This window comes from Polyodon spathula, chromosome 17 (genome assembly GCF_017654505.1).
Source record: "Polyodon spathula isolate WHYD16114869_AA chromosome 17, ASM1765450v1, whole genome shotgun sequence".
NCBI classification, from domain to species: Eukaryota; Metazoa; Chordata; class Actinopteri; order Acipenseriformes; family Polyodontidae; genus Polyodon; species Polyodon spathula.
This window is the reverse complement of record NC_054550.1, coordinates 33,833,781-33,851,967: the sequence shown is the minus strand read 5'-3', so window position 1 is coordinate 33,851,967 and position 18,187 is coordinate 33,833,781. Positions and strand designations below refer to the sequence as shown.

The window sequence follows — 18,187 nt, the reverse complement described above, 5'->3', positions numbered from 1 at the left end:
ACGTCAGAATTCCTACTTGTCCTTTTGTGCAGTTTTGAAAGAAACACCTATTTTAAAATTTTAAAATATGATCTCTAGTACACAAGGGGTAGGGTGTCTCCTGTTATACAACCAATCATTTTGCACAGTGTGCACAGCCAGAACTAAACTAAAATGCAAAATAGAACATACAGTATATTTTAATAATAAGAGACCACATAACTTAAAACGTGTCACATTCAAAACTACTTTTCAGACCTATGCAGCTAATGGAAGTGCAGAGCAGGTTCAATGGATGGAATTGTTTTGTCAGCTACAATCTTTTTAAAGAGCGCTGACATGTGCAGATCTGCGCTCTTGTTTCCCACTTCTTTGAACACTTGTGTGAGTTGCTGAATGTTCACTTCTGCCCCCAGCAATTCACCATTTTTCTTCTAGCTATATGGAGCCAAGTTGCCTTTAAGACTTAGCTGCTATGTCTCAAAGCTCTTCTGCTAGAAAGGAGTTGAGCACTGCCAGCTATGCCCCTGAATGACAACATACAGAGCCCCCTACAACAGCAGACATAATGACACACAAGCAAATAAGCAGAATCCATTGAACTGAAATGACCAGGACACCCACTGTTACGCATTCACGTCTCAGAATATTCGAAGTACATTTGGGAGAAAGACCTACAAAAACGATAGCATCTTTATATTTATCTACTTTTTTAAAAATTCACAAACAGAATATTCAATTTGTTCTTTGCCCTACCTCACACATCAAACTTTCTTTATATTAATTTTTATATAGCACCTTTCATAGTGGACCACCATCACAAAGAGCTTTACAAGATACGATACTAGGGTGTGTGAACTATGCATCAGCTGCAGAGTCACTTACAACAACGTCTCACCCGAAAAGCAAAGCACAAGGAGGTTAAGTGACTTGCTAGGGTTCACACTGTGAGTCAATGGCTGAGCTGGGATTTGAACCAGGGACTTCCTTGTTATAAGCGTGTTTCTTTAACCACTGGACCACAAACAGAATACGTTTGAAATGAGAGGACATATTTTCCATAAATAACTGAATATTCCATTAAACACCATCCATGAATACACAACCTCAAATTGTGTGGTCTGTGTGATTGGTGTGGCCAGATGGTGAAAACAACGTGGCAGCGAAACAGTACATTCTTACAGGTCTTGGAAAACACCTGTAATTGAACTTGACAGAGAGAATATGAAGCCAATATCTCAAAGTCCTGCAAGTGTTAACTCACTACCTTAAATGACCTGTGATATTAGGCTTTGTGAGTTCTTAATATTTTTCTGTAATTGCGTGAAATAGATCTTTCAAAGTAACTTTTCTGTATTTTAAAAGTGCGGCTATTTAGGGTCTTCTATATGCATCTAATCTTGTTCTTACTAGTTTGATAATAGGTGTTATTCCCCTACAGATAAAAAGGGTTCCAGTTTGCCAGAGGTGCAGAAAATCTTTTTAAATCAGTCACTTATCAACGGTTTTAACACAGCCAAGTGCAGTGTTTGTTAAAGAGCAAATAGCTGGCACGCTAGAGTGTGTCCTCTGGTGGTTTAGCTCATTACGACTCGCAGACAAGACTGCTGGGGAACGCTGGGAATTGATTGTTGCTAGGGCTTTAATGGTCTAATGCGAGGGCTTTTTTTTTTTTTTGGGGGGGGGGGGGGGGGTTGAGTAAAGAAATCAAAGACTCCTCAGTCTCATATCAAACACTTCCGCTGCTACCAGCAGGTGTCCTGAATATGCCTGTTTAAAATGAACAGGTGCACTTTTATAATCTTATATGTAAAAATTAGGGATGCTGTAATAAGTTTATTTTAGCAGCAACAGTTTTCTATTTAAAGAGTCACTGTTGCTATGGAGTGTAGTAAGACATGAACTATTTTCGTTTGTTTTTCAATTACATTGTCTTTCTGACTCATCATACTTCTTAACATGCCACGTAATTATCTTAATTGTTGCACAAATATATATTATATATATACCATGATATATATAGATATATATATATATATATATATATATATATATATATATATATATATATATATATATATATATATATATTTATTTTATTTTACCAGATAAGAAGATTGAGAACAAATTCACATTTACAACAACGACCTGGTCAAGAGGCAAACGTCACAACAGTATAAAGGAAACAAATACAACATAGAAAAATAAATAAATAAATAATACATTAACAAATACATACTCATGCAACACACAATAGTGAGTTCAAATTCATATTAAAAACATCCTCCGAAACAAAACTCTGTAGCTTTAATTTGATTTGAAATTAATCCCAGTCAATAGCAGCCGCAAACTACAATTATTTGAATATCATATTATATTTGTAATGTTCCTCTCCTGTATTTGATAACTTCTAACTGCATTACTCATCACAACTCGATGTTAGCTGGGTTGTTTAAACTATTTTAGACTAAAAACGATCGTTTAATTTACACCGGTTTGCACACTGCGCACCTTCCCTTTTCCTGTTAGATGCTACTTCACATTTGAAGTCAGCTGTTTTCGCAATCCACAACACATCTAACAGTCGATGAGGGGAAGCACAATCCTATGTGAAAAACATTTTTTAAAAAAAATGCAAAAACATCTCAGTGCAGTATTTCGCAATTGGCACCCGACTTTAATATTTTAAAATAAAATACCACAATAATATTGCAGTGATTGGTCGTTCATTGTTCGTGTTAACGTAGGCGCACTTTCTATTGGTACGGGTGCGTTCTGTAACAGGGTCAGAAAAGATACATTATTGCAAAGTAAACTGACAGTATCCAGTTGTCAATAACCACAAACTGCGGGGCATTTGTTTGCAAACACATGTCAGAAAACCGATGCTGTATACGGCTTTCAAAAAAGCATGCTGTTTAAAAACTAGGAGACAAACAGCATAATTATTGCAAAGACATTTCAGTTTGCAGAATTACAACATCCAGGTGCAACGCGGTGGCGTTTCTATACACTCGCTTTTCGTATCTAATATCTGTAGTTGGTCCCACTCCTCTACATGGTGCTTCTTTCCTTGCTGTGCAGATATTCTTAATGCCAATCGGTGTGTGTGTGTGTGTGTGTGTGTGTGTGTGTGTGTGCGCGTGGTAATGCGCAAGCGCGCCCAAGCCCGGGAGCCCGCAGTTCCAGAACCGTGTGCGCCAATGTAAGAATCTGAGCATCAACAGCGCAGTGTTACCATGAGCGTCATCATCCTACAGAAATCTACCCGCCCAGACCTTATCACACTCGCGATCAACTTCAATCCAGCCTGACCAGTACTCTCCAAACACAGGATGCCAGGGGTAAAAAGAGGGTTGGTGGCACCGCAAAATACTTTTTTGGAAAATATTGTCAGGCGTTCAAATGGTAAGGTTTTAAGCTTTTCTTTTGCAGTAGCTTGTTTAGTTAAATCAAACATTTTATTTACTTTATTATTATTGGTTACTAAAGAATATTCAAGTCATATCTGGATGCGTGTGTTCTCTCAATGTTTACAAACTTTGAGTGGGTATATGAGTTGCATGGGCCATATGCAAAACTATTGACGGTGGCTTTAAATTAACCTGCACAATCTGTAACTCAAATTGCCAAAGCTATGAATTATACTGGGACATACCGCCGCTGCACTTAGTGTAATTGCATAGACTTTCTAGAACAAGGAGCTTTGCAATGCTTTAAAGAGTTTCTGTTCACAATACTGGATTCCGTGTATGTGACACTATGTTAACGAAAAAATATATATATATAGTTTTTTTTTCTATATTGTCGTCTTGTTTTTTATTTGAGGCGTTCTGTATTGCACACCCATATTTTAATTGTTGATGCAGTATACCATTTATTGTTGTTGTTTGGGAAGGATTGGTTTATGTAGCCTATGTACCTGGTAAACAAGACATTAAGCAAACCATTCTTTAGCAAATGCCTATTTTTAATGTATTTACATCTGTGGGGGATAAAGGAAGGTCAGTAATAAGCTATGTTTGATATAAGAATAGTGGCAGAAAATATCTCGCTGTGTTTCCCATCCAGGCATCTCAAATGCCCCCCATAGCCCTACCACCATCTAACTTCTAGGGTCTAATATCAGTTTTGTTTTTACCCCTAAGTACATAGGTTTCCAAGCAGCAGGTCTTAACGTCATCTGTGATCATAGAACAATTGGGAATTCTGCACGTATTTCAGTTTGAGAGTTCTGTCTTTAAAGCGCAGCTGCCTTCATTAATCAAACTGTACTTTAATGTCCACTGTTAAAAAATACCTTTAAAAGTTATGTTGCGCTTCACAAGATTATGGTGCAGTTCACATGTAAACACAAACACACAAGTGAGAGTAATCTGTTCCTCTCAGGTTTGAGAGCAACATTTGACTGTCGCATCTGAATTATGTAATAGCTATAGGGATTCAACCGAAGCGGTGGTAAAATCATTAATTTCTGTTGCAGGTTTTTATTAGCCTTTGCTATAGAACAAAGGCTTTTTAGTTTATTTTTTTAATTAGAGGCAGTGCTAGTGTGTGAAGACAACCCTTCTGTTCTATTTGCTTGAAACATATGATTCAGGTTTATTAAAATCTGTCTTGTGACACCAGTTTGGATCAAAAGGCTGTTTAGGTATTAATGCAGAAGATCCAAGAAGAATGATAAGAGATTCCAGGACTAATCTTTTAACTGTTTGGTACAATACTTTACCTGCTCTATTCTGTAACCTAATAAATAATAATAATAATAATAATAATAATAATAATAATAATAAATAATAAACTTTATTTGTTGAGCACTTTTCATACCAAGAGGTTCAAGGTGCTTCACACAGACTTACAAAAAAATATTGTAAAAAGAATAAGAAAATAAAAGACAATGTAATATATATATATATATATATATATATATATATATATATATATATATATATATATATATATATATATATATATATATATATAGGTTGTAAGCCTCGATTTAAAAATAGCCCCATGGGCGAACTTACTAATTAGGTGCAGAGAATTCCATAGTTGCGGAGCCCGAACACAAAGCAAACTTCTTTTCCTTCTGAGCCTAACCCTCAGAACGGAGAGAAGGCCACTGACAGTTGACCTCAGCACACACCAACAGGGGGACAACAACTCAGACAAGCAATCAGGTGCCAAACCATTCAGTGCTTTAAAGGCGAGCAAAAATGATTTTAAAATCAATTCTATATATTACTGGGAGCCAGTGCAAAGAAGCCAGGACTGCAGTAATATGAGCTCTCTTTGTTGTATTGGTGAGGACCCTTGCAGCTGCATTTTGCACAAGCTGTAGTCGCGATACGGCTTGGCATCTAAGTCCAGCAAACAGAGCATTACAGTAGTCCAATCTCGAAGAAATACAGGCGTGGACTACTTTGTCTGCATCAGAAATAGACAGAAAAGATTTAATTTTGGCAACATTTCTGAGCTGGTAGAAACACACTTTTATAATCTTTTTGATGTGTGACTCAAAACTTAAGGTAGAGTCAAAAATAACACCCAAATTTCTCACTTTCAAATTAGGTGTTAGGTAACCCAAGTTTATTCTTGACAGGTCAGGTTGTTGCTGAGCACTCACTATCAAAACTTCTATCTTATCAGACTTAAGTGATAAAAAAAACAAAACTACTCTGTTTGTGTGGTACTGACAGTATCTCTATATTTGGGTTATACAGTACTGTACAGAGCGAATGACCTCGAATGTGAACGAGTGCCTGAAATACTCCACAATTATTCACTGTCAGCTCGTGCACAAATTTAGGACAAAAGTCTGAACTCCCAAACAATATATACTGTACCCAATCCATTACACGTGTAATACGGTGGTATTGTTTCAATTAGACAGATATCTGCATTCAAGTGTTAGTCAAGCAGACTATATGTACGGTATTTCAGCCAGAATTCATTTAGTGTTGGATTGAATGTCAACAGCGTTGTAAAATTACAATTTGTTAGTTAAGAACAACACCCAAAAGAAAGTACACACACACACACACACACGCACGCACGCACGCACGCACACACACACACATATATATAGGAAAGGAAATCACTAAAGCCGCCGTCAGTCGTTATATTTTTCCCTATGGCAGCTTGAAAATGATGTGCCAGTTATATTTCTACACAGACACCCACCAAACCGTGCGTTAATGATCATTGATCATGCTTAGTCAATTTCTTATGAAACCTAAGCTTGCCACACGATACGTTAGGGATTCATTCAGTCTTTGTTAAAGCATAATGATTTTGTAAACGTATTTACTGCTTGTCGATTTTGTTGTCGATTGTTTTTGTAATTCTGAAGATAGCTGGATAGCGCCTTTGATATATTTTTATTCAAATGTCTCTGATGATAACCTAACACGAAATATAGAACACGTTAATTATTGCCATTCAATAAACATCATGTATTTGTTATAGAAATGAAGACAAGGCTTAATTTCTATAAGTCAATGTATGTGTTATACTTCTGAATGATTTGTTATAGAAATGAAGAGAAGGCTTAATTTCTATAAGTCAATGTATTTGTTATACTTCTGAATTATTTGTTATAGAAATGATGTGCTGAAAACGTTGTTGGTTTATTTAACACATTATGATTACTTCACAATGCAACGCAGTATTCAATGTAACGATAACATTGTAATAGTTTTTAGCTACTTGAGCCCAACATAGTGCAGCATTGTATTACTCGCTTAGATGTTTTTTTTTTTCTTTTTAATTGTAATTTATAATAGAATAGAAAATGTAAACAAACAAAAACGTGTATCATTAACACTGTACATTCGTTGTTCCGTCATACGTGTTTTGTACAATGTTACGGTTCTTTGTATTGTCTGCACCATAATTTACAGATTTAAAGGGAAACAAATAAAACTTCAGAACATAACCATTCTTACAGTATAGGCCTACAGTGTGCTTGCCACTAGAGGTCAGATGTGTTGCTAATCTGGGCACTTGTCAAATTGTCGCCAGATGCCCGTTAATGATACTCGAAGCTCCAGATGATATCCAAATCAAATGACCGAGTAAGCACATGGAGATCTATTTTTCTTGCTCACGTTTCGCTCTGAGAAGTCCAATAGGAAACGGTTTGCTGATGTGCTCCCGGGTCACTGTACATGCGATTGAAACGGGGAAGCGGGGGTTTATATTTCAAAACTAACAGCATTACGCGTGCTTTAGAAACCTGTCGTAATAAATGATCTATTAAACTATTAGTACTCCACAGCTAGAGTGGTAAAATACCATTTGCACTACAGGGACTGTGCAGTCGCAGAACTAAACACTCTGGAGAGAGTCATCTTTAGCTTGCAGGTTAGAGCACATCATGTTTGTTGCTGCATAGGATCAATTCATTAACGTTTTGGAATGTGTTCACTGCTTGGCAGCAGATCACACACAGACGAATGGCTGTGTAACTTTATTGATATTTGTCCTTTGCAGTATGTAATGTGGATGCACTTTTTCTTTTTTGCAAATTGGCAGTCTCTGTCAGAATAGATTAATTGTAAAGCAAATGGAATCCCTGCCATGTGTTATACAGCCTATACACTACTGTATGTGTGTGTGTGTGTGTGTGTGTGTGTGTGTGTGTGTGTGTATATATATATATGCATCTCCCTAAAGAGCAGATATACCAAAATGCACACATTATTCTGTTGAAAAGTGTGACCCTGTGGACTATTCTGGATTATACACCGTTGCAGAATGTCACCCCTGACTTCCTCGAAGGAACGCTAGGTGATTTAACATCAGCGATGGTCACATATCATCACGTCAAATTGTCTGTTGACAACCCTATCGACAGTGTAGTGGCGGGCGTTTCTATGGTTGTCTGTGTATTAAAAACACAGCAAGCTTCTACATTTAAAATGAGTTCATTAAAAAATATTTGCCTGGAATCTACAAATGAACACTTGGAAAGAGATCATTAAATCCACAGTAATAACCACTTGTAGTAGAAGATCAATACCTTTGACAATGCAATCTTATTTTCTATTGCTCGGTGCTAAAGCTCCAGTGTCGACACAAGCAATTTATCACAGAAATATAATGAATTGCAATCTGGAGTGTGTACTACAGGTTTTTATTGTTTTACCCTGTTGTGCAATAAATATAAATTAAATATTGATGGTCCAGTTAGTTTACAAGCTCCCCATTGAAAGTTTTGTGCCAGCTCATTACTCTGTAAGCCACACAAGCAAGCTGCTGCAATTACTTGTAGCACTGGGAGGTCCAGTGCCATCTTCAAGCTTTTTTTTTTTTTTTAAATTTTGGGAAGCTAAACAGAAAATGTAGCACTAAGTGGACCTTTTTTTTAAACAGTCACCTCGGTAATAGATTTTATGAATTTTGCTAGATGTGTAAAAGCAAAATTGTATTCAAATTTTTAACATCATAGTCAACTACATCATTAATATTAAATAAAGTTGAAAATCAAAACAATGAAATCATTTCAGATATTTATGATTCCATTTGAATAATTACTAAAATACTGTACTCTACATGAAAATGTATTATAATGAAAGGTATTGAGTATATCCCAATGTATTTTTATGAGAACAGGCAGTATTGTGGGGCAGCCTTTAACAGCTGTAAAAATAGCTGGCAGAGGTGAAAAGAGCCAGTTTAAACACCCTTGTTTAAACTGGCTCTGTGTCTTTAAATATCTCAAACTATATAAAATAGAGCCAAGGCAGAACAAGTTTATAGACAAGCGGTATACTTGTCAACAGGCACAGCTGTAGCTGGATGTTCTGGGAGTAGTTAGCTGCTTTCAGTCTGGGAAAATATAAAGGAGAATTGTGGTCCTTTAGCTTGGCTTGGCCTGGCCTGACCTGGCCTGGCTTGGCTTGCCTTGGCTTGGCTTAACCCTATCCCTGCCAAACTGGAATAACAACAAATAACACATTATATACAGGGGCTTGTGCCTTATCACAATTTAAAATGATGATTTCTAGTCACTGTTACCTGTTGTGAAATGTTACTTTTTTGATAAGCATGATGCATAACATATTTAAGAAATTAAGAGTTTTGACCCATGACCAGTAAAATGCTTGGTGTTGTTAACAACAGCAACAATAGATTAATGTATTTTATATCAAACCCACATGAAGTAGTGATAGATGTATATAAATATTACTGAACAACAACTTGTGTATATTCACATGCTCTTCGGGAACCAGCTGGACATTTTGTTTTTCTATTTAAACTCTTTTTGCTTTTAAACATAACTGTGCAATTGTCATCTGAAAACAGCATTCTTTTTGGTTGCCTAGGTTACTAAGAGAACTGTCTTCCCATTCATACCAGCTGGAAGCTGCTTGCTGTGTTAAAGGTGTGTGAAGGATCTGATTAAGTGCTCTCCACTCTACCTGTTCTATATTATGCACCAACATTTTCATTGCTGCTGACTGCTACAGAGCATCGCATTCTAAGAAAGATCTGGTCTCTGGGATCACCATAAGTAGAAATGATATGTATTCCTCAGAATAAAATACTGAAACTAATTTCACGTCATGGTCCTTGACAATTATCCATATTTACAAAAGTCCACTCAGTTGCTTAATTTAAATCTCCAACACGTGCTTTAGTTGCTTCAACCCCATGGGACTTAAACTGGCCACTGCCCCCTTTTTATCCCCTAAACACACCACTCTTCATCAGATAGACAGAGCCTTGCATTCCCCCTGCATTAAGCACTCGGATATTGCTTTCTGTTGTTCACCTTTTGTTGGTTTTGAGTTAAGGTTTACTGTGTAAGGTTACATATGCAGCCCACACTACATATCTGATGCACTCAGTAGTGCACGCAGTTTTGACAGAATGAGGTTCATTGGTCTCTGTCCGCTGTAGTCAGATACACAGCTAGATATAAACAGGCATTAGAAAAACAGTAAAATGCAGTTATTACCTTGGCACGTGCCTTGGATTTGTATGCTTTCAAATGCTTTGCAGCGGGTATGTTCACTCAGGAACACATTCGTAACAAAGTGACCACAGCCTACATTCATATTTGATGTTATATTTAAGAAACTGCTTTGGGGCTTGATTTTTTCTGCCTCACCAAAAGTACTGAATCATTGATCAGTCTGAACGGTGATTGTGAGTGCCTGACCATCTGTTTTAAGCTCTAACAGGGATGCCATACTGTGTCTCTTGTCTTTAAAAAATGGCAAACACCCCAGGGGACAGCTCCTGTTTGGTCTTCAGTACGTTTGGTTGGAAGTAACTGGCAACAGATGGGGGAAGATAACGGCTACAGAGGACTGTGAACCTAAAAGCAAGAAGTGAACAAATAATGGCAATATGAATCGTGCCCACGGATTTAAAGAGTATAGATTGTCACCTAGTAATAGACGTGACCACTTTATTAGGAATACTGCTTTTATAACATTTTGCCACTGGTTTTGCGCAGTATACCATTCCATAATACTCAGTTGTTTCCATAATGACCTGTAAGTAGGGCATCAAAATCTGCTGTGTGTTTTCCCAGCAATATTGTAAAGGCTATGCATGTTTTTTTAATCTCTCTGACTTACAGTACAAACTCAGCAGGCACTTTGCCTGCATGGCTTTTAAAGTGCGTCCGTACACAGTTGTTGGGTGCTGGCGTAGAAAGCACAGTGACAAATGGGGTGGCAGGAAAGGTTGGTTCTTTGTTAAAGAAACAAATAAAATAATAACCACCTCCCAAACAAAGTACATCATTATTAAACAGTCATTCTTGTGAACAGCTATTTTTCCTCTGGCCAATATACAAACAATGTCTGGTTTTATAACTATTCATAGTTGGCTTGGAAAATTGTGGGCTTTATTTTTTTTCGCTTGACTGAGCATGTCCCCAAGAATCTTTCTGCAGCTTTTCCTGAGTTACATAATGCATTAGATTGCTACAGGGAATTCACAGCCAGTAAGTAAGTCTATGAGTTATGGAACAATTAAACAGTTAAATATAAACAAATCGTCAAATCATTTAACGTTTAAACATATATCCGTTCTCATAAACAGCAAAGAATACACTCTCAGTTCCTCCCTTCCCCTTAACTGAGATGTTTGTTTCTTAATGAATTAAATGATACAATGAATAATGCTTAATCTTTATTTAGTGCTACAGTTCACTATTATAATGCACATGTATTATAGAGTGCTCTTAGTATCTGCACTTGGAAATGCTGTTTATGAAGCTGGTTTTCATTCCTCATGCCTCCTATTTTAGTAAGACCTCATTTCAGATTATTACATAAACCTTTTACAAGGCCACCATGGAAAACACAAGGCTCCGGTATAAATCATTCCCAATCTCAAAGTGAAGCTGGCGCTGCTCCTGGTGTATTCCATTCATGCAATGTAATCCAGTAAAGGTGGCGTACTGGGTTCAATTATTACAGTTCAACCCACTAAACCCCATGCCGGAGTGCTGGGGTGGAACCTGGTTCGAACTCAAGTGACTGTTTTGCTTGATTCTCCAGGCAAACACAAATCAGCTCAAAACCAGGTAAAGGCTGATTTAGAGAAACATGCCAATAACTTAATATCTGAGCACGAGAATGATTGAAGCAAACCAGAACCACTCAGAATGATTGAAGCAAACATCACAAAATAGAACCCAGGACCACTCAGAATGATTGAAGCAAACATCACAAAATAGAACCCAGAATGATTGAAGCAAACATCACAAAATAGAACCACTCAGAATGATTGAAGAAACATCACAAAATAAAACCCGGGACCACTCAGAATGACTGAAGCAAACATCACAAAATAGAACCCAGGACCACTCAGAATGATTGAAGCAAACATCGCAAAATAGAACCCAGGACCACTCAGAATGATTGAAGAAACATCACAAAATAGAACCCAGGACCACTCAGAATGATTGAAGCAAACATCACAAAATAGAACCCAGGACCACTCAGAATGATTGAAGCAAACATCACTAAGATAGTTGTGTTTTCAGAATTTTTTATTTATTTATTTTATTTTTTTAAACTAGGCTACTTAATAATGTAAAGTTTGCTTTCATCGATCTTTTGAAAACACTTTGGACCTCCTAAGATTTTTTTTCGAAGGAAGAAACAATTAGATGGAACTGGAAACTGGGTGTTTTGATTGGCTGAAAGGATAGTTTTATGGCATTTATGGTAGATTAATCTTCCATATATTCGGCGCTTGTTTAATATAGATAGCTTTAGTTTGTTAACTGGGTTCTTCATATCCTGGTGGCCTGGGAGCTCAATGTACTGCTTGTAGCTTTGGAGTGACTGAGGAAATAAAATGAAGTTACAGGCTATTTTATTGGTATCTTGAGACAATTGAAAATAGGTTTGTACAACATGTCTGCTTTAGTAATTGATTAATAGTCACACTAGACTGTAATGGTGACAGGCTTGGGGGGAAATATGTGTGGAGCCAGTATATTCCCCACTGTCACATAAATATTTCATTCATTTTCATTGCCTTTTCTTATGCTATGACGTATTATTTCTACATAAAATATAATATAATTCCACTTGTGCTTGAATGCAAAACACCATTTTGTTTGTTCACATCGAGCGTGCAATTAAAAAAAAGGAAAACTACTGTGCGGAAGGTGTCACATATTAGCAATTTAAATCTATTTGTAATTCTGACTGTGTTGTCCACTATATTGTACTACTCTATGCTATGCTACTTGCCACAAGATTAAAGTAGTAAGTTGGTAGTTCAGTACAGGTGATATGCCTTCTAAGTTAACAAGAAATGATGGAAATTAGAATATTAAAGCACATCCATCAGGAACTGTAATTACTTCTTGACCGGTTCCAGAGTTGTCTAATTAATGCTGTACAGGAAAACCTCTCCTTTAAGGCCAGGTATATATATATAAGTAGCACTTTTGTAATCCAGTCTTATTTTTGTACTGAAAAGTTTTGTGGATTAGGTTGCACACGTAATGCACGCAAAAAAAAAAAAAAAAAAAAAATATATATATATATATATATATATATATATATATATATATATAATATATATATATATTGGTGTTGTGTTATGTACTGCCCTTTACCTGTAAAAGAGGACTAGTTTATTGGTGTATTATGTACTGCCCTTTACCTGTAAAAGAGGACTAGTTTATTGGTGTATTTCATCAGAGTGACAGCTGGTTAAACTGCCTTGGGGCCTGACAGTTGTGAAAATGGCTTTGTTGAGCTGAAATCCCCCTTTGTCCCCAGCATAGATGAGAAGCCAGGATGGTCTGCATTTCAGAGGTCCTGCTAGCCCACAGGCTGGCAACCAGCACGCTTCATTAAACCTGCTTTTACATTAATCAAGAGTTGTGCGATCTACAGGAATCTGAGACTGGTGTATTTATTCAAATGTAACTTTGTGGGATGCTTTGCTTGTTTTGATTTGTTGTACAGCGATTCGGCAAGAAAGACAACATTAATTATTTCAAAATGCACAGACAGACAGACAGACTGTCAGATCTTCTAGTTCATTTAAGATTGATTGACATCCATTCTTAATATGCTGATGAAACACACATTTCCCAATATACATAAACATAATATACAGAAACATAATATGCATTTCCCAATATGCATATGCATATACTATACAGTGTGTACATCTTTTGACTGATATAGACTGATTTGACTGATTTCAATATACCACTCTGATTATGATTAATTTTATCAAGTTTGCAGTTCATATAACCTTTTTTGTCTGTTTTTAGAGCTAGTTAGTTTACTAGTTTATTCCTAATTTTAAAAGCTTAAAAAGATAATATTCATGAACACCTTAAAAAAAACAAAAAACATTTTGGTTTGAGAAGAGCCCAATGAATCTGTTAATTGTGTTGTGTCATGTGTGCAATCAAACTAACCTCCTCTATCAGAAACAGAACATTAACAGCACTTTGGAAGAAAAATCAGTGGGGACCTTTGCTTAATTATAGCGTTCTTTCAACTTGACTTCTTGAATTGTGGAGCTCACAGAAGCAGTGGAAATGTGTGCATGTGGCAGTTCTGTGGTGTAGGCTACCGTCTCCAAGGGAACCAAATGAAAGAGAGGGACAACCAATGAAAGACTGTATCATTAAACATCGATACACTCTTCATATTTTATTTAAAACTAAATCCAGCTAATGATCGATCGATATACATTTGGTAATTTACATAGCATAAATAAAGCTGTTTCATAGTGATATTCTAAAATCTACTGTGTTGTTTGTTATTGTATCTGAACTGTAGTGAATTGTGGGTAACTTTTGGTCAAACTCGCTTAAACTTTTGCAAACAGTTAACAACTTCTCACTTAGTTTCCTCTGAATTTTTAAAAAGTCTCAGAATACATTTAGCGTAAGTCTAGATATTATTGACAAGATACACTGTTTAACTAGCGCGCCCCAATTTGATTGATTTCTTTTCTTTTTTTCAGAAACCAGTTTCCTGCTTGGAAATGCCCAAATTGTGGACTGGCCTATAGTTTATAGCAATGACGGATTCTGTAAACTTTCTGGATATCACCGGGCAGATGTAATGCAGAAAAGCAGCACCTGCAGGTAACAGAGCTGCCAGTCGATTTCAACAACAATCTGTTATTTCCCCCAAAGGTACACAAGTAATTGAGCAGTTGTTCAAACGGTTTCTTCTTAAAATACATTTGAGAGTGACTCAAGTATCACAAGGAAACTGACAATTTGGATGACCAGATCCAGCCTGTCAGTAAATTTTAAACCCTGTTTCATGCACCTCATTGCAAAAATAAGAAACTTTTATTTGTGGGTCACACATGTCCCTTATAACTTAAAGGGTTAAACCTTTTGGAAATATGCAAACCTATATAACCTCACTGTTTAGGAGTCGTGCAGAGTGAGTGTATGCATTTTAGCCATACATGCTTACTTCTCAAAGCTTGCTTTTAAAATATCCCTTTGTCTCCTTCTAGTTTTATGTATGGTGAGCTGTCTGACAAGAAGACCATCGCGAAAGTCAGACAGACCTTTGATAACTATGAGTCCAATTGCTTTGAAGTCCTTCTTTACAAGAAGAACAGTGAGTATTGCAATTTCTATTAATGGAAGCTTTCAGCCAGAGAAATCTCATTAATTTTCCTGTTGTCTTTCAGAAAGCACTGCAGTCAAAATTGCATCTCACAGTATTTTGTTTAAAACTGGCTTCAAATTCTCACCAACTTTCCACATAGCTCTGGACTTCAGTACACGTGTTCTTTGACAAACTAAGATCTAATTGGTAATACTAGCAGGGCTATTTCCTGCTGGGATATGTGCAGAATGCCAGTCATTCATACATTACTGTCCCATTTAGGTGTCCGCTTTACTGTTCAAATGTAATGCTGTTGGAGCTGCTGTCCGATCTGAGTAGACATCAATCTGAGGTCCTGTCTACATTGCAAGCATTCCAAATCCCATGGCACTGTTTCAGTCATATATACTCCCATATACGTTATGATATCCACCGTTAAAACACAGATGCTAAAATTGGTACAGCCTTTCTTAAGGTTTTTCCACTGTAAATGTTGCAGGTTAGATTTTGTTAAGTGAGTTCCCTTATGAGCCTGCATGTAAACTCTGTGCTGCTAAAAGTGTGGTGGTCTATTTGAACTTACTTGTCAAATACCGCTGGAAATGATCGATGTCTAGTTTTTATCATCATCAGTGACTGTTTGTTGAACCAGGAATGGCTTTTTGATCAATATTTCTGATTATCGATGCAACAATCTCTCTTTTCTGTGATTATTACAGGGACTCCGGTCTGGTTTTATATGCATATTGCCCCAATAAGAAACGAAAATGACAAGGTGGTCTTATTTCTGTGCACTTTCAAAGACATCACTGTATTCAAACAGCCTATTGAAGACGAGTCAACAAAAGGTAGGTCTTGTGTTTGATCAATTGCTGAATAATAATCTTAAGTAAATTATTTATAAATGGACCTTAGGGGATATAAGAACATAAGAACATAAGAAAGTTTACAAACAAGAGGAGGCCATTCGGCCCATCTTGCTCGTTTGGTTGTTAGTAGCTTATTGATCCCAAAATCTCATCAAGCAGCTTCTTGAAGGATCCCAGGGTGTCAGCTTCAACAACATTACTGGGGAGTTGATTCCAGACCCTCACAATTCTCTGTGTAAAAAAGTGTCTCCTATTTTCTGTTCTGAATGCCCCTTTTTCTAAACTCCATTTGTGACCCCTGGTCCTTGTTTCTTTTTTCAGGCTGAAAAAGTCCCTTGGGTCGACACTGTCAATACCTTTTAGAATTTTGAATGCTTGAATTAGGTCGCCACGTAGTCTTCTTTGTTCAAGACTGAACAGATTCAATTCTTTTAGCCTGTCTGCATATGACATGCCTTTTAAGCCCGGAATAATTCTGGTCGCTCTTCTTTGCACTCTTTCTAGAGCAGCAATATCTTTTTTATAGCGAGGTGACCAGAACTGCACACAATATTCAAGATGAGGTCTTACAAGTGCATTGTACAGTTTTAACATTACTTTCCTTGATTTCAATTCAACACTTTTCACAATGTATCCGAGTATCTTGTTAGCCTTTTTTATAGCTTCCCCACATTGTCTAGATGAAGACATTTCTGAGTCAACAAAAACTCCTAGGTCTTTTTCATAGATTCCTTCTCCAATTTCAATATCTCCCATATGATATTTATAATGTACATTTTTATTTCCTGCGTGCAGTACCTTACACTTTTCTCTATTAAATGTCATTTGCCATGTATCTGCCCAGTTCTGAATCTTGTCTAGATCATTTTGAATGACCTTTGCTGCTGCAACAGTGTTTGCCATTCCTCCTACTTTTGTGTCGTCTGCAAATTTAACAAGTTTGCTTACTATACCAGAATCTAAATCATTAATGTAGATTAGGAATAGCAGAGGACCTAATACTGATCCCTGTGGTACACCGCTGGTTACCACACTCCATTCTGAGGTTTTTCCTCTAATCAGTACTTTCTGTTTTCTACATGTTAACCACTCCCTAATCCATGTACATGTGTTCCTTGAATCCCAACTGCGTTCAGTTTGAGAATTAATCTTTTGTGCGGGACTTTGTCAAAAGCTTTCTGGAAATCTAAATAAACCATGTCATATGCTTTGCAATTATCCATTATCGATGTTGCATCCTCAAAAAAATCAAGCAAGTTAGTTAGACACGATCTCCCTTTCCTAAAACCATGTTGACTGTCTCCCATATACATGTGCATAAGAGGGATCATAGGACGGGAAGATCTTATAGTCTTTAATGTGAATGTTATTGCAGTACCCAAAAGAAGAAATATCCTCCAACATGTTTATCAGATAACTATTTTATTACAGTGAAGATGTTTGGTCTCTGGGAACAATCACGCATACAGACTCTCCTGTAAACAGCTCTGTGCAATTAACCTCTATGAGCTAAACAGGTGTGCGGTCAGCTGTATAATATTATGTAACAAGCATCAGATTGATTGACAGAAAGAGATGCAGAATCTTAACATATGTCCTAGACTGCTAGGCAAAAACAAAATCCCTGCTGGAAGTGAGATACCTTGGTTGGCATCATTTAGATGGAAATGTAACCACAGTGGAATATCAGTAAGCTGAAAAGTGAATGCTGATGAATACATCTTTCTATCTTTGAAAACATCTGGATAGCTTTGTATCCAAAGTAAGAAGCAAAGGGAGTTCTAGAGATCTATGGGAAAGCATTATAAAATCTCTGTATGCTATCTGTAACACTGAACAATTCATCTTAAGAGCCTTGAGTAGTCCTTAACTGCGTACAGAAGCTGTAAAGTGACATTGAAAATGTGAAACTATCAAATGCAACTGATGTACACGTGACCTTTCCTTAACCTACCTTAAGAGCTACCGCTGAGCATACTGGGATATGGATTTATTTTTTGCCGAGTTTAATGGACTATAAAATCACAATTCACTTAATAGATGCTGTATCTCTAAGGAAATGGGCAGAGTAAAATCCAAATCATTTTATACCACAAGGTTAAAATATGAAATAGGCAATGGCAGATAAAATAATGATGTGGTTTTAGTCAGTTTGATAATGACATGTTTGGTATTAAATAATACTGCCAGATTGGTATTGGTTGGCACGCAATTAAGTGGTTTTATTCCATTCAGTTAATACAGAACAACTTAAAACAG

The 18,187-nt window shown here is 36.7% G+C and overlaps 1 protein-coding gene across 1 annotated transcript in view; it reads left to right on the top strand.

Moving 5' to 3' along the window:
- Positions 1-3,206: 3,206 nt before the first annotated feature.
- The window catches only part of LOC121329593 (potassium voltage-gated channel subfamily H member 5-like), an 82,716-nt gene continuing 67,735 nt past the window's right edge, over positions 3,207-18,187 (top strand). Inside the window, exons 1-4 of the mRNA XM_041275254.1 lie at positions 3,207-3,387; positions 14,452-14,575; positions 14,962-15,068; positions 15,779-15,907. Of these exons, the coding sequence (XP_041131188.1) occupies positions 3,315-3,387; positions 14,452-14,575; positions 14,962-15,068; positions 15,779-15,907 (433 nt within the window). The 5' untranslated portion in view covers positions 3,207-3,314. The remainder of the gene's footprint in view (positions 3,388-14,451; positions 14,576-14,961; positions 15,069-15,778; positions 15,908-18,187) is intronic.